General features: G+C 40.6%; 1 protein-coding gene across 10 annotated transcripts in view; it reads right to left on the reverse strand.

Annotated features, from left to right (window-relative positions):
- Window positions 1-21045, reverse strand: part of ANKS1B (ankyrin repeat and sterile alpha motif domain containing 1B) — a 450635-nt gene that overhangs the window by 42653 nt on the left and 386937 nt on the right. For 9 of the 10 annotated variants that reach the window (XM_076335327.1, XM_076335287.1, XM_076335320.1 and 6 more), the window contains 2 exons: window positions 12830-12937; window positions 6998-7177 (listed from right to left, as the gene is read on the reverse strand). In XM_076335327.1, coding sequence (XP_076191442.1) covers window positions 6998-7177; window positions 12830-12937 — 288 coding nt within the window. Of the gene's footprint in view, window positions 1-1085; window positions 4670-6997; window positions 7178-12829; window positions 12938-21045 lie in introns of those variants that run through there. The other variant, XM_076335301.1, reaches the window with a different exon arrangement.

A 21045-nucleotide genomic window follows, 5' to 3' on the forward strand; every position in this document is an offset into this window, starting at 1 on the left:
CCCAGAGCTCGGGGGAGAGCTTGCCTTACTGGCAGGAATAATCGCAGATCCTCCTTCGAAAACAAGATCTTCAGAGATGGAGAGTGAAATTTGAAATTCTTTTAGAGAAGCAGAAGTTAGAAATAACATTTCTTATTAGAATAAGTACATGTTTTGCATTGGTATATTTCTTTTTCTTCTCCTGAAAATACGTTACAGGAAGATTTCCAGAAAATCACTTGCCATCTTGGAACAGCTTTCTTGCAGGCAGGCAGTGGGTGACAGGTGACACCGTGCTCCAGGTCAGCGCACCCTGCCAGCAGCTCCCAGCAAGGTTTCACAAGAGGGTGCGTGCCGTGGCCAGCACACCCCAGGAGGGGAAACAGCTGGCCCAGGACCACAGAGAGCCTGCAAAGACCGTCCCCTCCAGCCGGCGGCAGGGCGAGAAGGAAAGCCAACCTTCCATGCCAGGGTCGATGCTCTAGGTCCTGTGCACCTCCAGCTCCTCCTCCATGCAGACCCATACTTTGCACATTTTCCTCCGATGAGAAAAGACTAATAACACAGCTGTGCTTCTCTCTCACCCAGCTGACACCCTCCTTCATGCGATGGTGATCTTCTCTGATAGGCAGTCAGTTTTCATTTGATTTTGATCCAGTAAGCCAGGAGTTGGGTTCCTGCTGGGGAGGACCGACTAAGGGTCTTCCCAGCGGTTTGCTAAGGCTACGGCTGCCCTGCCCGGCTCCTAGAGGTGCAGCATTACAGGCGCAGCTCTGGCCCCACGACCCGTGGTGAGCAGCCAAGCCTCTTCTGATTGACAACACCCCTTCTGCTGGTGCTGCCAGCTACAAGTGCGCCCCAGCCTTTTAGCCTTGCATAGAGGATACAAACTTCCGGACAAATATCACCAATAAAGATTACGAGACTTTGGTCCCTGAACGTTAGGTATAGGTATCTACATTTTAGCCAAAAAAAAACCAACAAAAAAAAAAGTGGGCTCTTTCAGAAGAGCACCCCAAACTAAGTACAACTTTTTTCCAGCAGCTCAAAAATGTAAATGTTAGATATTAAAATTCAGCTTTGACTCTGAAATATTCAGATTTTCAATAAGAATAGTTTATTTGACAGTAGAAACTACCTTGTCTTCTCCATTTTTCATACAATCCTCCTTCATTTTTCATACAATCTTGCCAATATAGAGCTTCTAGCTCACAAGACTGAGTGTGAAAAACAGTAAATTAATAAAGAACATCTGTCCCCATCTTGAAAGAACATCTGTCCCCTTCTTGGTGTAGTATTTATGGCTTTAGTTTGGATCATTAATACCAAATATAGAAGCGGCTTCCTTAATTCCATATGCTGAAGCAGCATGTAGGTATGATCCACATCCCACGACTTTATTTCTAAAAGGCTAGCTTCTGTAACATTCTTGAAAAAATTGTATCTTTCTATTCAGGCAGAAATAACTTAGGTTTTTCATAATGTCTTTATCAGTTTACTTGTCCATTAAATACACAATACTCAAGGAATTTACAGATGAAAGTTTGCTGAAATTTACAGTTCAAGATACAGGCCTCTATGGCATTAATATCTATCTGAATTAAAAAGACAACTGTCAGTAACATCTATACCATGCAATAAAAATAGATTCAGCTAAGCATTTTTCTTTTGATGTTAAATTGAAGGTCTTCATAGTTTAGTCATCCTTCCGTATTAAAAATAAAATGCACCTAAAAATATGAACCTTGGAGCATTTTGTTTGGATTTTACATACTCATGTTCATCCTCTCAACAGACACTATTTTATGCTTAAAAAAAAAATGGAAGTAAGAAACCTTAGGAATTACAACAGAATTAAATAATCTAGACAACTGTATTTTTGTATTTATTGCTTCTTAAATCTACTAGTAAAGAATTCTGTTATTTCACCAGTAATTTCAACCATTGATAAAACTCATTCTTCATTGCTTCTTAGATAATCTCATTTTACACACCAATATTCTCCTGGGCGTATTTTCCTTCATTCACTGTAATCTTTAAATCCTTCCAAAGCAGAGAAGGAGACAGGAAAACAAAGAGGAAACAAGCAAATTTAAAAATGTCATACTGTGGTTAAAAATTAAAAAACTAAAGGTGGGTCTCATGAGACAAGAGTTTTATTTTTGTCTCCTTCAAACTTTCAGGGTCATCTTAGCCAACCTGCAACATCCCTGTACCTCAATTTTCTTAGCTGTAAAATGGAAAACATGATTTTAAACGACACAGCCCCACAGTGCACTGGAAATACGAATGCATTAGTATCTGTGAAGTATTTGGAAGATATTATTGAGTTGAAGGTATTATTTCAGAAAGCAGCAAAATTATTTCACAATTTTCCTATAGACTCCTAGAATAGTTTGGGTTGGAAGGGACCTCTAAGGGTCATCTAGTCCAACCGCCCTGCCGTGGGCAGGGACATCTTCAACTAGATCAGGTTAAAACCTGCCTTCACTAATTCTCTCTCGTTTTTATTACACTTTTCCTCTATTGTAGATAAAGGATCTCTGGTACTAACTCCATTTAAATGACTGTCTCCTGCATATCGATCCTAATCCTGCAATGAATTATTATAGCTCACAAAATAACGTTACAAGGCAAAATCCCAACAATCGGGGTAGCTTTATTTCAAACTTACTACCTAGTCATTACAATGACCTTACATTTAAGTTATCTTGTGTTTTAGGAAAAAAAAAAAAAAAAAAATAGTAAGAGCCCTCAGACCATGGGACCAAAGAACCCAGAAAGGCTTTCAAAATTAAGTCTGGGTTCAGCATCTCTGGGAAAGAACTTCTCCTGCCAGCCTTTGTGAATAATTTTTCCAACTCTCTGAGATCTTAGAGGATTCTTTTCCTTCCATCACAGCCCACTGGGGTTCCTCCCATATGGGCCATGACTAGGTTTATCCTACCAGAAAGCTTACTCTGACTCATTACCGCTTTTTGTTCCCAGAGGCAGACACAGCCCAGAGCTTTCCCCAGAGCTCTAAAGAGGCGTCTGCCCACCACCTCCCAAAATGACAGACCTCTCCCCTCTCGGGGTGCACCACAGGTTCAGCCCTATGGGGAGAGCGTGCGTCAGCGTCGGGGTGATGCCTGACCCAGCTCTGCTTCTGCAAGGAGTGGTGTGGGCAGAGGCGCTCCCTGCACCTCCCTGACCGCCTGCCGCAGGGAGGATGCTTTCGGCCCTCACTCCCGACTCGGGGCAGGGTGCAGCGCTCTGAACGCTATGGCGAGAGGTCTTATGGACCATGGTGGCTAAAAGCACCATATGTCACTGGCTGGAGCAATAAATAGCAACAGTCTCGGGGCTGGCAGTCTGGGATACGCTTGCAGATAGTACCTAAAGCTTCTCTGCTGCCTGGAGAATTACAAATCCTAAAGACCTGACATTTTAATTGGTGTATTTTAATGAACTTAGCTATGCTTCCTTTTAACCTCCAAAGCTCTTCCCCACAAATATATATTTCCCCCCACACCATGATTTCAGGGGTGAATGAAGAGCCCAATCCCTTCAACAGGACTCCTCCTGTTGATTTTGGTTCTGAAGTCCTTAGGCTTTGCCTGTAGGATTTCAGTTCTATTTTAAAGGTTTAGGCAATCTTAAGAGCAACCTCAGCTATTTTAAACTACATTAATTTGATCATATTAATCTACAGTTTGCAGGCTCAGAATTCAACATCCACAGTCAAAGATGACTCAGACTGCTCAATCCTTTCTGGATTTTTTTTTTTACTTTTTTTTTTGGAAAACAAACCATCTCACAACCTTCTGTATTACCTTTTCGGCAGTTGTGATTTATCCAACCAGACGTCAAAGACTTTCGAAGTTGGACGACCAACTGGAGAGTTGGATGACCAAACCTATTCCAGTGGGGAATCTAAATTGGTTAGACTCATTGTTTATATTAGGAATTTCCCCTCTTAGGTCACAAACAGTCTGCTAGGGAACTGTGAATGAAGGTACACACTGGCCTTGAGACAAAACCACCCACATTAAGTAAATTTAAATCAGTGCTTCCTGCAGGAAACAAAGTGTTGTATTACTTACAAGCAGATTTGATTATGGTTTAGAGGACTGTTTAAACCCATTTAGCAGATCAACAAACACTGGTTGATATCTGATGCAAAGATCAACATGCTTGATGACTCCCATGTAAAAGTTTAGTGAAAACACAGGCCATAGTAAAGATGGAAACACCTGATCTCACCATTTTCTCAAAATACGTTCAGATTTTAGATTTTAAATTGAGGCTAAAAATAGTCTTATCCTAACATTTCTGAAATAAAATCAAGTTCACGAAAGCAATACCATGAATAAGCTCTCAATACCATGTTGGCCTCTCTCTTCAAGGCCATAAAAATACCCATTAATCTCATCGTCAAGAACACACCTAAAACCCTTTCAAAAAATCACAGCATCAAAGATGTCTTTATGCACGTTTGTCTACTATAGCATCCAGTAAACATGCAGATTCATACAGCAGCATGCAAACAGCCTAGCAAAGAAAGGGTTAAGACAAAGAATATCCTCAAAGCAATTCCAATAATCCCTCTAGATCATTCTGTTTGTGAGAAGTATTCTAGCTGGAAAGCTGGACTGGTATCAGCTCAGAAGTTGTTGTTGATCTGACATAAGCCAAAGGTACCTGCAAACTGCAAGAAGGAAGTTGCTAGATAAAAAAAAAAAAAAAAAGGAGCAGAAGGCTCATGTTAAGAATCAGTTGCATCTCCTTTATTTTCCAGAAACAATTATTTTACCTTTAATTTCAAAGGGGCTTTGGGAAAAGATTGAAGGAAATACAGTTCATTTTAGCAAAGCACATATTGCAAAAAAGAAATTTAAAAATCTATTTTTGGGCTAGAATGGTTGAAGAAATCCCTGATTAGCCTCTTAATGGGGTGAGTCCAATTTAGTGAGAATGATCACCAGAGGGAGTCATTGACTTTCCCATTAAAGTCAAAGGGGATTTTACATACATCAGGAGTGCAGAATTTGGGGGCAGAGCTGAGAAAGATTCCAAACAGATTGGAGTTCAGGGACTAACACAAAACACTGTTTTATGGATTTCGTCTGAATCCATTTTCCCCTTTGGAGTCCCAAAGGATGACTGCTATATTCCACGGTGAAAGTTAGAGAGAAGGCACTGAAGTCATTCATTCAGTGGGCACACACTCCCACAAAAAAAAATCCCAGCACTTAATTGGTTTTAAAGTGGTTTGGAGTGGTGTAAGTACTAACTGCTCAGTTTTCTCTTTGGATATGCAACATATCACAGTCCTTCTGGAAAAGCAATTTTTAATAGCCCAAAGAAGACCTCCAGGTGCCACATATGAGAGTGTGTCATACCTCTTGGGAATACCAGGACTTCAAACAGGAAAAGAAAAGAATGAAAAGGAGACAGGAAGAATTGCTAGTATGTTTTTTTGGGTTGTTTTCATGGGTTGTTTTAATTTGGGGTTTTTTTTTTTCCTTCAATTTTAGTGACGAAAAGAGGAAGTAAGAATAGGGATTTGTGAACCAAGTGGTAAACTGAACTAAGTAGATGAACCAGTCTACTCAGCCGTGAGCAAGTGTGTATTTCACACTCAAACACCAAAATTTCATGACCTTCAAAGAAATATTTTCATGTTAAGAACTGGGCTTTTCCTTGCTGGACTTCCGCTCAACCTTGTTCTTGCCACAAAAGCCCAGCAGACTTTGGTTTGAAAACAAGCTCATTGACTAGGCAACTTTCCCCTTAATTCTGTACAATAACATTATACAGCAGAAAATTAGGAGATTAAAAAAAGGCAAGGAAACAGCCCCACCCAACGAAATGCAATTTCACTTCCCTAGAAATGTCCCCTGAACAAATGGAATTCAATTTGTTTCTGTGTTCCCAGGTAATGGCAGCACCTTGTTTTGCTTGTTTATTTAATTACTACTTCTTGTTCATGCAATTAGCTGAGAGACTGCAGCCTTTTGTTCATTATGTTAACCATAACACAGTTATTTGCATAGCTGTTTCCATTTTGAGGCTGAATTTTGGATAGAGGCTCTATTCTGGGCTGTGGCAGGCAGAACCACTGGGAAGCCTCATGCAAGGGCAGCACGCAGCAACCTGCTCCTTCGTGGAGTGAGTCGCTCCAGAAATCGCACTGGCTGCCCATCTGCTTCTGACGGCAAATCAAAGCCCTATTCCCAACATGCGCTGCAAAGCACCGCATGGCTTAAGACCTGGTTGTCTTTCATCGTATGTACCACCAAAAAAGAGCTGAGTTCATCCTAAAGCATTTTTGCCAACAGGCTGTCCAAGCTTAACTTTACTGCCCTTTAGAATGGTACAAGACATCACTCTGGTCAACGTGTGCTTGATTTAAAATTATCAGTACTCTTATTGTGGTTGGGTGAAAAAAATTTAGAGATGGAGGCTACTTTAGGCTTTCTTCCATGAACAGTTTGATTTAACATCCAGTTGAGTCTAGCACTGTTGTGATGCTCAAATGAGTTGTTGCACAGTTAAATCTTCTTTTAAACACTCAAGATATATCCCCAGATCACAAAGTTTAGCAGAATGCTGACCCTCTCCATTAATAAATGCAGCAATCGCTGCCCCCCAAGTCCTCCGAGTTTCTGGCAGTGAACTGATGTCAGCTTATTTTTATCTAGGATGTTCAGAAATTGAGGAATCTGCACCTTCTTACAGAAACAAGAGGCAGAGTCAGTGCCAGTGGGAGTCTGCATGCTCTGGTGCGCGGGAGGCACCTTCATCTCAGCCTCCAGGCACCTAAACACCCCCAAAACTCTACCTCTCGGGAGAAACTGCACACCAACTTACACTATTTGAAATATAGAGAACTGGAACAGACAGCTTGGAAAAATTGTCAATCTTTGTAGTTTACAATTCAGCCTTCATGTATGACCCACAGCTGTGGTTAGAATTAGTTCTGTAACCAATTGCAGCAAGGCACAGCCTATTAACGGCATCTTTTTAACCCTACCTGTGCCATCTGCCTCTCCAGCTTTGACCGGGGAATATCATCAAAATAGTTTTCATTTCTTCTTCTCCTTGCATCACCCTGCATGATAATGTGGGGAACGTCCAGGGAGCCACCAGTAGTGAAAGTGCTTTGGCTAAGTGATGGAGACAACTGAGGAGGAGTGTGGTTACCGCTGGGTTCCTGGACAGAGAGGAAAAAAATGCAGCATAAGAACAGCAGCATATTGCTGACTTAAAACCACACATTTAAAAGTGTATTTGAATTATTCATACTAAAAAAATTAAGGAACAATTCCTGAAGTAGAGGTTACTGTGGGTAAACTTTTGAGATTTGCTACCTAAGGTGCAGAGCCCATGTGGAAGGAAAAATAATTCACTATTTACATGAACTACTGGCAAATTCCCTCTCCAAAACCTCCTTGTGTAATATATAATCCCTTCCAGGACTGCTAGAGAGATAAAACAGTGAGTTACTTCTTGTCAAGACGCAAATAAAACCATGATTTAGGACTAGCTATTTGTAAGATGAAATACATTCTCACCACTTCTGAGCAGCCACTCTGAGCAGTGAAAGTGATTTGAAAGTGATTTGAACTCTAGCAACATCTCTTGCTGGGAAAAAGAAATGCATGAACATTTACAAACTATAGACACTTTGCAATTTTTCTAGGTCTTGCAGAACATCCGTTTAACTTGAAATACTGGATATCAGAAACAAGCTAAATAACAATTCCTAGAATGCATGAAAGCATCAGGGTACAAATATTTCACCAGGCTTGTCTTGTAATCTGTGCTGAACTGTGACCTTGTATCAGTCAATGTGCAAATACCACAGGGAATTGATACATGAACTCTCTCTAATAAACAGCTAAGCATGTCCTCCCAATTATACGTTTTACCAGGATCTGCCACCACATGGCTCACAGCCAGCCACCGTACGTATGTTTGGAAACACCTATTCTCATGCACATCACATCACTTGTTGGTGCCCAGCTCCACCATTCAACAGTCTTGGAGATTGCAATCAGCAGAAGCAGAGCTACAGTGTACTGGCCAGCCAGTCTGCACACATACCACCCCAGTGTGGACTGTAAAACACTGTCATAGCAACTGGATGGGGAAACATGTTCCTCTCTGACGATGTAGGTTACTGGGCTCAATTTATCTGACACTAGAGAGTTCTCTGACAGTAAGTTCTTTCGAGGCAGAACGTACCCAAGAGTGTGTTTGCACAGTGCAGACCTTGTCTAAATTACCTATTGCTGTAATACTGCATTTCAATATTGAACAACAAGAAGGGACCTGAAGATATTAGAGGAAGCAAAGACCTGCTCCAGTGTGCATGGAGGGTAAAAAACCCTGCCTTTTTATTTAAAGAAAGGATTAAGGCGGATATTTCATGCACGATTACATTGAAGCAAACCTAATTCTGAAAAGTGTCAAGGTACTTTACTCCATGCTGTTAAGAAACAAGATCTGGTGTAAGAAATCAGAGAGCTGTTATTTCTTCCAAATGGAAAGGAAAGTTGCAATTCTCTGTATGCGTTCAAGTGATAGCAACATCTGATGTTAATACTTGAAATGTAGGAGTCTACGTGACATTATTCCTTGCAATCACAATAACGGATTAGTATTTTCCATGTTGGTTGGCTAAAATCAGGGATATATAGTTTTTAATTCTCTAGCTTTCCTATGATCTGAGACAAGCACTTGACATTTCCCAGGGCAAAGAAAGGAGTGTTTTCCTCTTAGGAATAGTCTTTTTCCCTCCTTCACGAAAATCCACCTACATTTGGCCCAGTTAAAAGCTTCTGAAAAGCTGTAATCTGCACACACTCAGAAGATTTGGTGAGGCATAATGTCTAAAGCCTACCCCCAGTTCTTCCACGGGCCCAGTTCTGACTAGATGGTGCAGACGCCTCTGCCCTGAAAATAACCTGAGTACAGGGGCACCAAACCTTTCTAATGACTGCTACCTGCCCCTCCAGCCAGGTACGTAACCTCTCTTTGATCTGAATCACAATTCACCTACTGTTAGTAGACTGATAGGGCCATCAGCACATTGAAGTGACAGATGACCGTGCAATGGATATACAGATTCCAGCTCTCATCGAGCTTTTCGTATTTTATCAAACTGTATCTGAAGAGGAAATTCACTCAGAAATCTGTATCGGAAGATTGCTGGCAAGGCAATACAGAAAAGAATTATAAAGTCAAGAAATAGAAGAAGTACGGTGCCTCTGCATTATGGAACAGTATATAATTGTATGATTTTATGCTATTTTCTCAAAGTCGTCCTTCACAGCACAGATGGATCCTCAACTGTGCAGCATGTTGTCATATACTCAGCACTGTGTTATCATTAGTTATCGTGTAGTCAGTATTTTATTCTCACCTCATTTCGTGGCCCCAAACCTCTTCCCTAAACTCTATTCAAATCGTGCTCTGAAGATAGGATGACTAATATTGTCATTTTAATGATGCTCGTAAGTGCTTTACAAACGTCAATCAACTTATTTTCACCACACCCTGTGACTTCTGGCATTTTATAATCACCACTTCAGTGTGGGGGACCTGAGACACACAGGCGAAGGTTAAAAAATATCAGTCACTTTGGATGCCCAAGTACAATATCTGCTGCCTGATTTTCCAAGTGCTTATATTCAAAACTCCACTTCTATTGATCTAATTTGCAGCACTGTGTGCTCAGCTTTGTATAAATCAGACTCCAGACTCCAGTCAAATACGCAGAATGTTGGTAACACACAGTTAGTGACTGTTTATGAGGCAATTACCTAAATAACTTACCAAGCGTTATCCAAGGGCTTTGTGGCAAAAGCAGGTGTAAATCTGTATTTTCATAGCTACAGCTATTCCTTTAATCATGAATCTCTCTCCCATTCTTCCTTCATTCCTCTTCCTCACTCCATACCCACGTTCTCATCTCCTTTACACTCCACAGACCAGGCACGGATGCCCGTGCAGGTGCTATCATGTACTCAGTACCATGCTACTGTTAGTCACCAGGTATTCACATCACGTTTCCACCCTGTTGTGAATGCATGGATACATGCCCTACAGGGATGCCTGATCATATATTTCACTGTCAAAATCTGCTTCATCCCCACCTCTCAGTCCTGCCGGTCACGTAACGCTGGAACCACACAGGTCAGGGCTGGAAGGGAGCTTAAGAGATCCTTCCCCAGGCTGCCTAGGCACACCTCATGCCCCACAGATGTTTGTGTAACCAGTTCCTAAAAACAGGAATCCTTTCTAATGAATTCATTCTTGTCTTAAACTATCATTACTATTGTAACACCGCTTCTTCAAATTTTCAGTCTGAATTGTCATTCCTTCAGTTTAAATTCCAGCTTCCAGTGCCAACTGGGCGAGGATGGGGTTCCATGAATAACATGGAAACTGGTCCTGTAATTAAAGACCATAATGCACTCAAGGAAGGAAAGCCAGATTGCATAGGTGACCTGAGATTCAGCATTTTCTAACTTTTGAGTATATGATTTTGAAATCAAAATAACTTTTCCTTAGTACACAGTTATTGTGGCAATAATATATTTCGTGGATATTTTTATGTTTGTTGCTTTTCCTCAATATTTAACCATTTTTTACTTTGAAAGATTTTAAAAGCTAATACAGAAAGAGTTGAAAAAGATTAAGAGAGTTAGCCATGCTTAGGTTGACCTTGGGACCTTAAACTATCTTTTCTAATAGATAGAAATTGATCTTTTAGTAGCCACAGATACTTTATTTAAACCAATTTTCAAGCTAAAAATTATTGCAAACTACAGACTAAATACTATGTCCTCGTTTCGTTTGAAACGGCATAGTAGCAGTTGATGGGAAAGAAAACCTTAATCCAAACTCAATCCAATCCTCCTCTTTAGGATTCTCTGTGAAGACTCCAATACCACGAGGTGATGAATGACATTTAGCACTTGCCCGCATCAGTAGCTTTAGCTGTGGAGCAGCAGACTACTTTTTATCATTTTGACTACAGGTGGAGGATATCCAGTTTCCTCTTCACTATTAACTGAGAATATACAGTCCTAACCAATAACATGGGCTGTGGAAACTTTCCCACCTGCTGAAGAGGAACTAATTCCCCAGTCCAGAGCACTGAAAGTATTGAGCAAAAATGTGCGACTTTCAAATGATTCCTTTTTCCTGGGAGTGTTTTAACACCTGCCATGCATCAGGAGATCATTCACATAATGCATCAAATATAAAATACAAGAAAAATATCCACACATTTGTGCAATGTGCCTTAGAGCAGGATGTTATAGACTTGTGAGACCTTTTTCAACATGGCTGGTCATGGAAATTGTAAGTGTATGTAAAAATAAGCCCTCATTCTGTCTTTCTCTATTTCTCTTTACATCAGGAAATTCAACTTGGGAGCACCGACACTCTCTGACATTTGGAAATTTAGTTCCAAATGAGATTCCAGTCAGAAATGCAGCCCCATGAAAATAATCAGATCCAATCAAATGCAAAAGGTGTGACCTAAAATACCAAAATAAAAAGTGTTGCTATGAACTCCGTTGGAAAGAACACAGTAGGAATGGGTCATCAGACCACAACTCAGTAAGGGTAACAGACAGCGAGGAAGCAAAGGCATTGGATTGGAGAAACCGATTGAAGGTGGTGTAACGAGAGGAGATTAAATCTGGTCAAGTGTGGAAAAACCCCAGGGACATTGCAACAAGGTTTCTGAAAGAGGGAATACAAATGAAAATTAAAAATGTGACAAACTTTTGATACACAGAAACATCTTAGAATCATAGAATCATTGAGGTTGGAAAAGACCTCTAAGATCATCGAGTCCAACCGTCAACCCAACACCACCAGGCCCACTAAACCATGTCCCTAAGCGCCTCATCTACACGTCTTTTAAAAACCTCCAGGGATGGGGACTCCACCACTTCCCTGGGCAGCCTGTTCCAATGTTTCACCACTCTTTCAGTAAAGAAATTTTTCCTTACATCCAATCTAAACCTCCCCTGCCGCAACTTGAGGCCATTTCCTCTCGTCCTATCGCTTGTTACTTCGGAGAAAAGACCAACACCCACCTCGCTACAACCTCCTTTCAGGTAGTTGTAGAGAGCGATGAGGTCTCCCCTCAGCCTCCTTTTCTCCAGGCTGAACAGTCCCAGTTCCCTCAGCCGCTCCTCATAAGACTTGTTCTCCAGACCCCTCACCAGCCTCGTTGCCCTTCTCTGGACACGCTCCAGCACTTCAACGTCCTTCTTGTAGTGAGGGGCCCAAAACTGAACACAGTATTCGAGGTGCGGCCTCACCAGGGCCGAGTACAGGGGCACAATCTTAATGCCATCTTAATGGCATTTGTATCTCAACAATTTCAAGAAGCTCTCTTTGAAGACAGCATAAAGCATAAGCCTGAAAAGTGCAAGCATTTGAAAACATGAAAGGAAAATGGTAACTCTCCTTCCGCAATATCGATCGCCTGGGCTGGGATTCCTGTGGGCAAATGTAGACGTGTAGCTTGTACACACCTGCTCCCGTGCTAGTTTCTTGAGCAAAGAAGATAAGCTGGTACTTCTAAGATACTACTTATCTCAAACTAAGGTAGACATCTGAAACAGGTCAGGTGAATCACCCTGTAAAAATATCGATTTATCTCCGCTGGCTATACAGGGAGGCGCGACTGAGCAGGTCAGCCTAAGGTGTCTACACTGTAAACTTCTGAAGTGAGGTAAGTTGAACCCCACTCGAGGCGGACGTTGCTTTCATGTGAATGTTATGAACCGCTTGCTGACTCTTTGAGAAATGCAAATAAATTTTCATGGGGACTCACCCTGAGGGTTATTGACCGAGGTGGTTTCTGAGGAGGATCTTCGTGAAGCCTGTCTCCCAAAGATGCCAGAACACGCTTCCGGTGGCCGATCAAGCTAATTTTTAAGACCTGAAATAATAACAAAAATACTTTGTTAAAATGAACACATTGCAATCATTAAATGAAGATCCATTCAGAGTGAAGCCATTTTCTCTTTAAACCTTTTAACAAGTTAGTCCAGTACACAGGCTAAGTAGACAGAGAGCAGTGTGAGGCAAACAATCAGCAGAGAAAATGAGAGGTGAGATCAAACAGAGGAAAAACCCTGTAAAATGAAGGAAGAAACCAAAGCAGGTATAGATACAGAAAACTGAAAAAAAAGTAGTCTCAAAAATGAGTAAGGAGGAAAGAAAAAAGAAGCAGGAAGAGAAGGCAGCAGAGCAGGAGCAAAAACAAGGGACGGGGAGGAGGAGACTGGTGAAGGAAATGTAGAGGTGCAGGCAGTGAGTGATGAGGATTAAAGGGATTCACAGGAACGGGAGGGATGAGGAAGACAGTGAGGAACAGCCAGCGAATGCTTAGAGAGGGCAAGATGGGAGAAAAGGAACCGCACAATGAATAAATATTATCACTTTTAAATCTATTCACTATGCCTTTCACAGGTAATCTCCGAACGACACGTACAGTTTGCGTTATCGTGTAGAATCATCCTTGCGTAAGAAACACAGGAGAGACAAACTTTGTCCTGGAGGTCTATTACTTTTATCAGATGCAACGAAAAAAAAATATCTCTGTTGCACACAAACATGACCATCAGTAGAAAGGTTCAAATACCTTGTGCTTGTCCAAACTCCAAGAACACATCCAAAAAGGTGTTCCAAATTTACTGCAACTACTCCCCACTTATATCTCTCCGTGTCCCTACCACATACAAAACCACCACTGCTCTCAGGAAAACAGAGAGGGCAGAAGCAGAAAGTTGGAAACTTAAGCATTAGTGGAAAAAAAATCATATTTCGATGCTATTCTTTAATGGCTACAATGGCTTCAAAGTGTAAAGCAGCCCTAATTGTAGAAGCAAGCCTCTGCTCTGCAAACAGCAGTGTCCTCACGTAACTCTTCCAGACTGTATATATGGTTTCATACACCAGAGCTGCCTCCATTCCCTCTCAGAAGACAGTACTTCCCACTATATTTAGGACCACCGTGTGTTAACACCCTTCAGTCGAGAGGAATTTCTCAACCTAGAAAAAGTAATAGTCCCCAAAAAACCCTGAAAATGCTACCTCTTAAGTGAACAACTACCTCAGTTTAAGCAGTACTACTAAGAGCTACCATTCCTGAGAACAAACAAACAAAAAAACCCCAAACCCCAACAACTCTCCTACGGCATCTCTTAGATCCAGTATCTCAGGATATGGTACAGCAACACGCCATCATTATTCTGGTGGGTGAACTCCTGCCTATCCGTGGGCACGTGAAGTTGTCCGCACTTCCTCTGTTAGATGTCTCCGAGCTGTCTGATATTGTTGAACATCAAGAACATCTTGTTTGTCCGCATCTACAAAGTGATGGGCTATGACATGAAATAGATCGAGGCCTTCCTCTGAGAGGCAGCTTACAGGGTTGTTGCAGACCCTGCAGCTCAACAGCAGACCCAAGCTGCAGAGTCCCACAAGCCTGCTATGTGCTCTCTCTCTCCTATTAGTCTAAATCTGGAGAAGCACGAGTGAAGCGGAGATAGCGCAGCACACACAAAAATGCCGGAGGGATGCAGGAGACTTAGTTACGTATTCAGTTTACATTGAATGTTAAACAGAAGGATGTGCAGTTTATCTCCGTATTTAACTATATGAAACACATGAATGAACTACAGCTGCTTTAAGCATTATTCAGGTAATGCTTTTCAGTGAACTTGCTTCTTTCATAATGCTTCCCCATCATCAAGAGCATTTACCCAGAGATTTTTAAGTCAAGCTACAGTTCTTGGGTCGTTTCGAGGTCCTCAGTGCTCTAACTGCCTTATTAGCTATATCAAACCACACGAAGCAATTCTCTTTGACTTCACAGAGCTGTTGAACAACAGGAGAGAAAAGGACATGAGTCTTGAGGGACTTCGCACATAAGAGATCAGCAGGTGGGTCTAAATGGTTACGTTATTTCAAAACTGTGCTCAATTTGAAAGCAATACAGATCTTTGAACACCATAAGCACTGCTAAGCTTATTCCACATTTTGTTTTTCTGTTAAAATGGTGGTCACCCCAAATCTGAAGTGGTAGGGATTTAAAGATGCAACCTACAGAAACATATGGTCCTTAGCCAATAGGCAGATGCAGCCCAGTTTCCTCTGGACCACATACTCTGTTAACTCATTCTTCTGGAAATGGACTCCCTAGTAATTTTCTTACTTGGAAAACCTGTTGCTCAACTTACAAATACAAAATACTGTTTTCTGAAACACTTCTATATTTGAGTTATGAGAGTTTAACAAACACCCTGCAATTCTGAAAACTTGTTCTGTGACGGATTATCCTTGACAGTATTTGTCATGAACGTCAAGTATCACAAATATAGGTCAATGGTGTGCAATGGTAAAGTTGCCTAAAGCAGTATCTTAGAAATATCTTAATATTGTATATCAAATAACCTTTAAAAGTCTTGCACTTATTTAGCCCACCAGTTAGTTCCCCATGAATATTTTCTATATACCAGGTAAGAGTGAACATAGTAACACTGAACTATAGGGACAGGCAATACAATGCACCTAAGTGCTACGCAGCGAAGCATTTTGCCAAATTGATTGTAGCCTACTTCATATATGACAACGAAATGAGTTTTCCAGGGTGGCTGCAGGAATCAGCTACAACATGTCATGGAACTGTTAAGAGTAACTTAAGCCCTCCACAACCTGCTATTTTGTTACTGGGACAAAAAAAAAAAAAAAAAAAAAAAAGCCTGTACAGACATGCCTCTTTCCACACCACCAGTAGGATACCCGAGAAAAAAATAATGCAACTCCATCTCATATATTCTCTTATATTTGATGTTGTTATACAATTGAAGGAGAAAGGGGCAAGTCATTTGTCCAAAGAAATGACACATGCACACAAATTTAATCCTATTTTTACCTCCATATTCTCCAGTGATTAGCATATGAAATGGAATGAAATTCCACCAGGAAATGTAAGAAATCCAAAAATGTAACCAATGCAATACTTTGCATTTAGATGTCTGACTTAGTTGACAGATGTTTTAAAAAACAAACGCATGCAGCCCAATAACTCCCTGATGACTGTGTATGTGCAGATGCTGGAATTAACAAGTTATTCCATCTAAAACTGAGCATTATTTCTACAACATTCTTCTGCCTGATCTTTTCTTTTAATTGAATAATATGATCCAATACTGTATTTTTATAATTATTCTACATTTTTTAAAATGGGTATTATAAAGATTACTGAAAATCAAGACATCAATTTCCTTTCTTTTGGAATAATCTGAAAAGTTACCATATGGGGTAAAATTAGTACCATAATAGTGCAAGCGGTCTGGGCTAAACTTGCAGTGGCAATCAGACACTAGGAACCAGCTACAAAGTGGAAAACTAGAGAGTGATCAGAATAATACTAGTAATTCTCTAGTGGCAGCATCAGACACTTCAGAATTTAAGAAGAAAAAATGGTAAATAAAGGCCAACAAGGTGTGATCTTCCTATTTCTGCAAGTAAACAGCCCCAAACGCTAGCTAAATTCAATTTTATTAACCATTTTACTGCTGGTCATATTGGAATAAACTCCAGGCTATCTGGAATTGTGGGTGAAGAATTCATTGATTATTACCACTTCCCTGCCACAATGACACCCCACAGGGCTAACCCTAAAACACGACAGTGCCCAGAATACCCAGGAAGCAAGCCCAGACCAACCAGTACAGCTTGCCTGATCATCACGACTGGTTTAACTGAAAATTTGAGAATGGATTAAATACACTTGCTATATAAATTCCCAGCATGGACAACTGTTCAAAATTTTACAAGTCCTATCCACAGAACTGCTGTCAGTGATCAACAAAAAAAAAAAAGCCAAAACCCCCCTATACCACATACTGACCATGATTACATGATGTAATAATTGGCATATTTTGAAAGATAAATATGCCCAAGTCATTAAACTTTCACAGAAACAACTACAGTCACGACACTGCAGAGCTGGCAACTGACCCCATGCCCCAGTACTCCAGCTGTGCTAAAGCCTGTTGTGGGATGCTGCAGATGCAGGAGCCCCGTTTACCAAGTGGGCTCGTTGATCTTATGCTCCCCACAGGCAAGGCCCTGTGGGATCGGCCCTAGGCCCAAAGTAACTGGGAGCTGTGGAAAAAGGCATGCTCGCCATCTCTCCCACCCCCTTCTCCTCTCTTGCGTTCAGGACCACAAAACGTGCAGGCAGAAGAAAGCAAGAGCTGCGCCACGCAGCTGCGATATTGAATGCCTGGTGGTTTACCAATACCGGACGCAGCCAAATCCAGTCCAAACCATATTAAACTTTTGTTGCATTTTTTTCACATAGGGATACTTTACGATCTTTCTCATCCTGAGTGCAACTGCCGATTCCTTCCAACCATAAATTATCACAAACCCTTGCCATTTTTAACAGTGCAGGGCTTTTTCTGTAGAGCCCTGACCGCCCAGCAAAGTGCAGGCATGTGAAAACAGAGAGGATCCAAAGCACCTGCAGATCAGAGACTTGCTGCAACTCTGCTAGATGCAAGACTTCTCTGGTTTCTACAACTGCAGTGGAAGCAATTGTTTATTGTACCTATGAAGAGACTTGTAAGAGACTTACGATTTCATAAGATGCATCATAGTGATAAGAAATATGCGCCATTATCCCCCTGAATTAATTACCCAACTGGAAACAGATGTCAGTTGTCTTGGTGACAGCATTTCACAAAGACAGATGGCTGCCTCGTAAGTCCCATTTCTATACATTATCATGAGGAACTGACATGTGTTTGATTCCCCCCTCCCCGCTTCAAATATATTATTTAGTTGCAGATTACCAGTTTAATGGTACTGAGAAGTCAGAGGCCAAAAGTCTCCTCCAAGTAAAGGTAATTTTGAATCCCGGGTTGTTACACTCCTCTGAGCTGCACTGCTGCAGATTAGCTTGCTGCCAGAGCAGTGGTGTTACAATGCTGTTCAGCCATTGCCATCCCAGGTCACATTCAGGCGGGTGAGGATTTGTTATTTTTTGCAGAAGTTCTCAGGTCAGCCTTTGGTACTACTGAGGCTGCTGGAATTGTTGCCCTGACTTCACCAGACAAGCCATTTTTGTCATTAAACTGTTTTCCAAATTCTCATTAGTTTAAGAATTGGCTGTCTGAAAATATCAGGTGCTAGTACTTTTGGCTCCACTAAAGATAAAAAAAAAAAAAGGAATTGTAATTTTGTGCTTGTAATCAATAACTCTTAATATTTCAGTGGAAAAATATTAATTTAATCTTTCATTAATAAAAAATCAGGAAAATACAATGAAACAAGACCTGGCCAATACCAAGACCTGGCCACTTCACCTCCTGAGGATGTGTCTCAGGCTATGTGCTGAACTGCTTTTAAAAAACAATTTTTTAATTAAAAAGAAGTTAAATACATGGCCTTTAAAAAAAAAAAATCACAATTTAATGATTTTGCAAGCCTCAGATGTAATGACAAATATATGTGCATTTTTATTACATGAGGCTCAAAAAACCATAGATCAGAAATCCTAAAAGTCTATCATACATACAAACACAAAGATTATTACAATAATGATTACCTATTCTAAGAAACAAGGCTGAAAATATTGTTTATGTGAAAAATAGCAAGCACTAAGCAGGTCTGTACATAAAGTGAAAACATTCCCTCTGTTTTCACAAGCAGTAAGTGGAAAAAATATTGGACAGTTTGAAAGGTGGAATAAATTCCCAAACTGAGTCCTAGAGGGTAGACTTCTTAGACTGTTCCCTCCACTAGTGACTTGCATTTCCACCTGCGTGTTGAGCTAACGACAGGTCCAGTCACTGGTTCAGATCAGATTTGGAAAACGTGTGGTCGCAGAGACCAGGAGTATTCCCAACCAACCTCCTTGAGGTCTTCAATGTTAATCATACAGTACTACAAGAGAGCAATTGCAATACCAATATGTTATCCCACAATATTTTGCAGGATTACTTACATAGCAGATAAATTATAATTAAAGTTACTGGTACTACAACACATTTCATAATGAGCTAATCATTTATTTATCTATTTTTAATATGCAATTATCAGCAAAGCACATTAATCTGTACACAAGCATGAAACATAGCTAGTGTAACAAGAAATAGGAGATAAAATACAAACCTCCATAGGAAATTTTAACAGTTTTAGAATTGATCCTTTTTCTGATCTTGATTCAATTTCATCACGCACTTAATTCCCCAAGCAAAAGGAAAAAAAAACACATTCAAGCCCCTTTAAAGAATGGGATATTTGTCTACTAAAAAAGCTTTTTTTTTTTTTTTTTTAAACACACTCAAGCTTTCTAATAACCTACAGTAATGAATGTTTTCATAATACCAGAAGAAGCAAACGGCTATTTGCTGCTTGGAGTAAAAACGCAGATTACTCTAGCTCACAGTTATAACTAACGCAGACATTAAAAGGTAAGCTCTGTAATTTGAGAATAATATCAGTTAATTATACAGATATTAATATATTAGAATTTAAAATTGATTGCTTATTTCTATATCTTGCAATTATATACTCTGACAAAAATGGCAGTAGAAATAATGAAAAAAGCTAAGATGGTGTTAAATATCTCCTTCTAATAGTACAATTTAATGGAGGTCCTTCTATGCAACGACTACAGAAAGAAGGTCTTCAACATACAGAAAGAAAAGCCAAATACTGGACAGGAGAACCTGGACTACGCATCAGAACAAATGTTGTTAAGAGATGTTATTTAGCACACGTTCAGTTTCCTAGCATATTTGCAAGTTACCAGCTGTATGCATGAAGATCTAATTATTATTATTAAGCATTTTCAGTTTAATAAAATTATTTTTCTGTATTGTAAACATTCACATTAAAAGCATGAGCTCCACCCTTGAATACCTAGTTCAAGCCAAACTGATGCACAGAGGCTACCTATGGCTTGGATTCAGGCTGTGCTATGGTGCGGTTCGCAGAGAACACCACACACAGCAATCCAGAATACACTTATCCCCTAAAGTATTAAATATCCCAGATTACAAACTTGATCATGCATTACTGTCCTACTGCTCGCATTAATATTTATCCACTTTTTTAAGGGAAGAGCTGTAAAAGAATCGTAAAAATAAAAATGTGAAAAGTGTTTGTAGCCTTTGACACAAAAGTTTTCACTGGCAATGTCAATACTCTACTAGTACGAACTGATAGTGTCATGCTAAGGACACAACCCATCCCAATACGCTGCCAAAGTACAGGTGAATTGTCCTACAAGTCTTGTGAAAACTGCATGGAAATGCTTCCTTAAAAGAAAGAAGATCTGCAGAAGAAAATACCAGGGTTTGGTCTGACTGGAGGAGTACTGGGCTGCAGAGCAGGAGCAGCTGCGGCAGAGCGACCTCCCAGGGATCTCACTCCAGGGATCCCATCCGCCTTAAAAACAGACCTGGGAGGCGGGCAGGGAGCAGTTCTCTGTATGGCCAGCTCCTCATCTGCTTCCTTACGTGGCCACAGAAGAGCTAATGCTGGCACAAGTAAATGGGCAGGAAAGTACAACCAAGGATGGGGGAAAGCGGAAGGGGTGGAAACCTCATTTTCAGCAGCTGCTTGTGCTTACAGCGGCGCAAGCCAAACATAAGATGCATCCACCACAGTGAAATTGCAGCTTCTTTCACACTGGACCACCCAGAAGAAGAGGGCAGCTAGCATAAAAAAATAAATCTGTAAAGAAACCTAAAGCCAACGTTTTAACAGAAACCACGGTCTATGAGCCTATGCTTTTTAGTATTCAGCAGTTACTAAATTTAGTTTTCTAGCTTGTCTGTCAGGTGTCTGCCATTTTCTCCATGAGGACTGGAACAAGCCTGTCAGAGACAGGGTAGCCATTTCATGAAACATGTTTTTCTTCTCATAACTGTTTCTGTCTTACCAGTAATCAGTGGATTTACCCTACTGCAGAGTGGCTGCTTAGTCTCGGCCATACTGCTCTTTTTTTTTTTTTTTTTTTTT

The sequence above is a fragment of the Aptenodytes patagonicus genome, chromosome 1 (assembly GCF_965638725.1).
Source record: "Aptenodytes patagonicus chromosome 1, bAptPat1.pri.cur, whole genome shotgun sequence".
In the NCBI taxonomy this organism is placed as follows: Eukaryota; Metazoa; Chordata; class Aves; order Sphenisciformes; family Spheniscidae; genus Aptenodytes; species Aptenodytes patagonicus.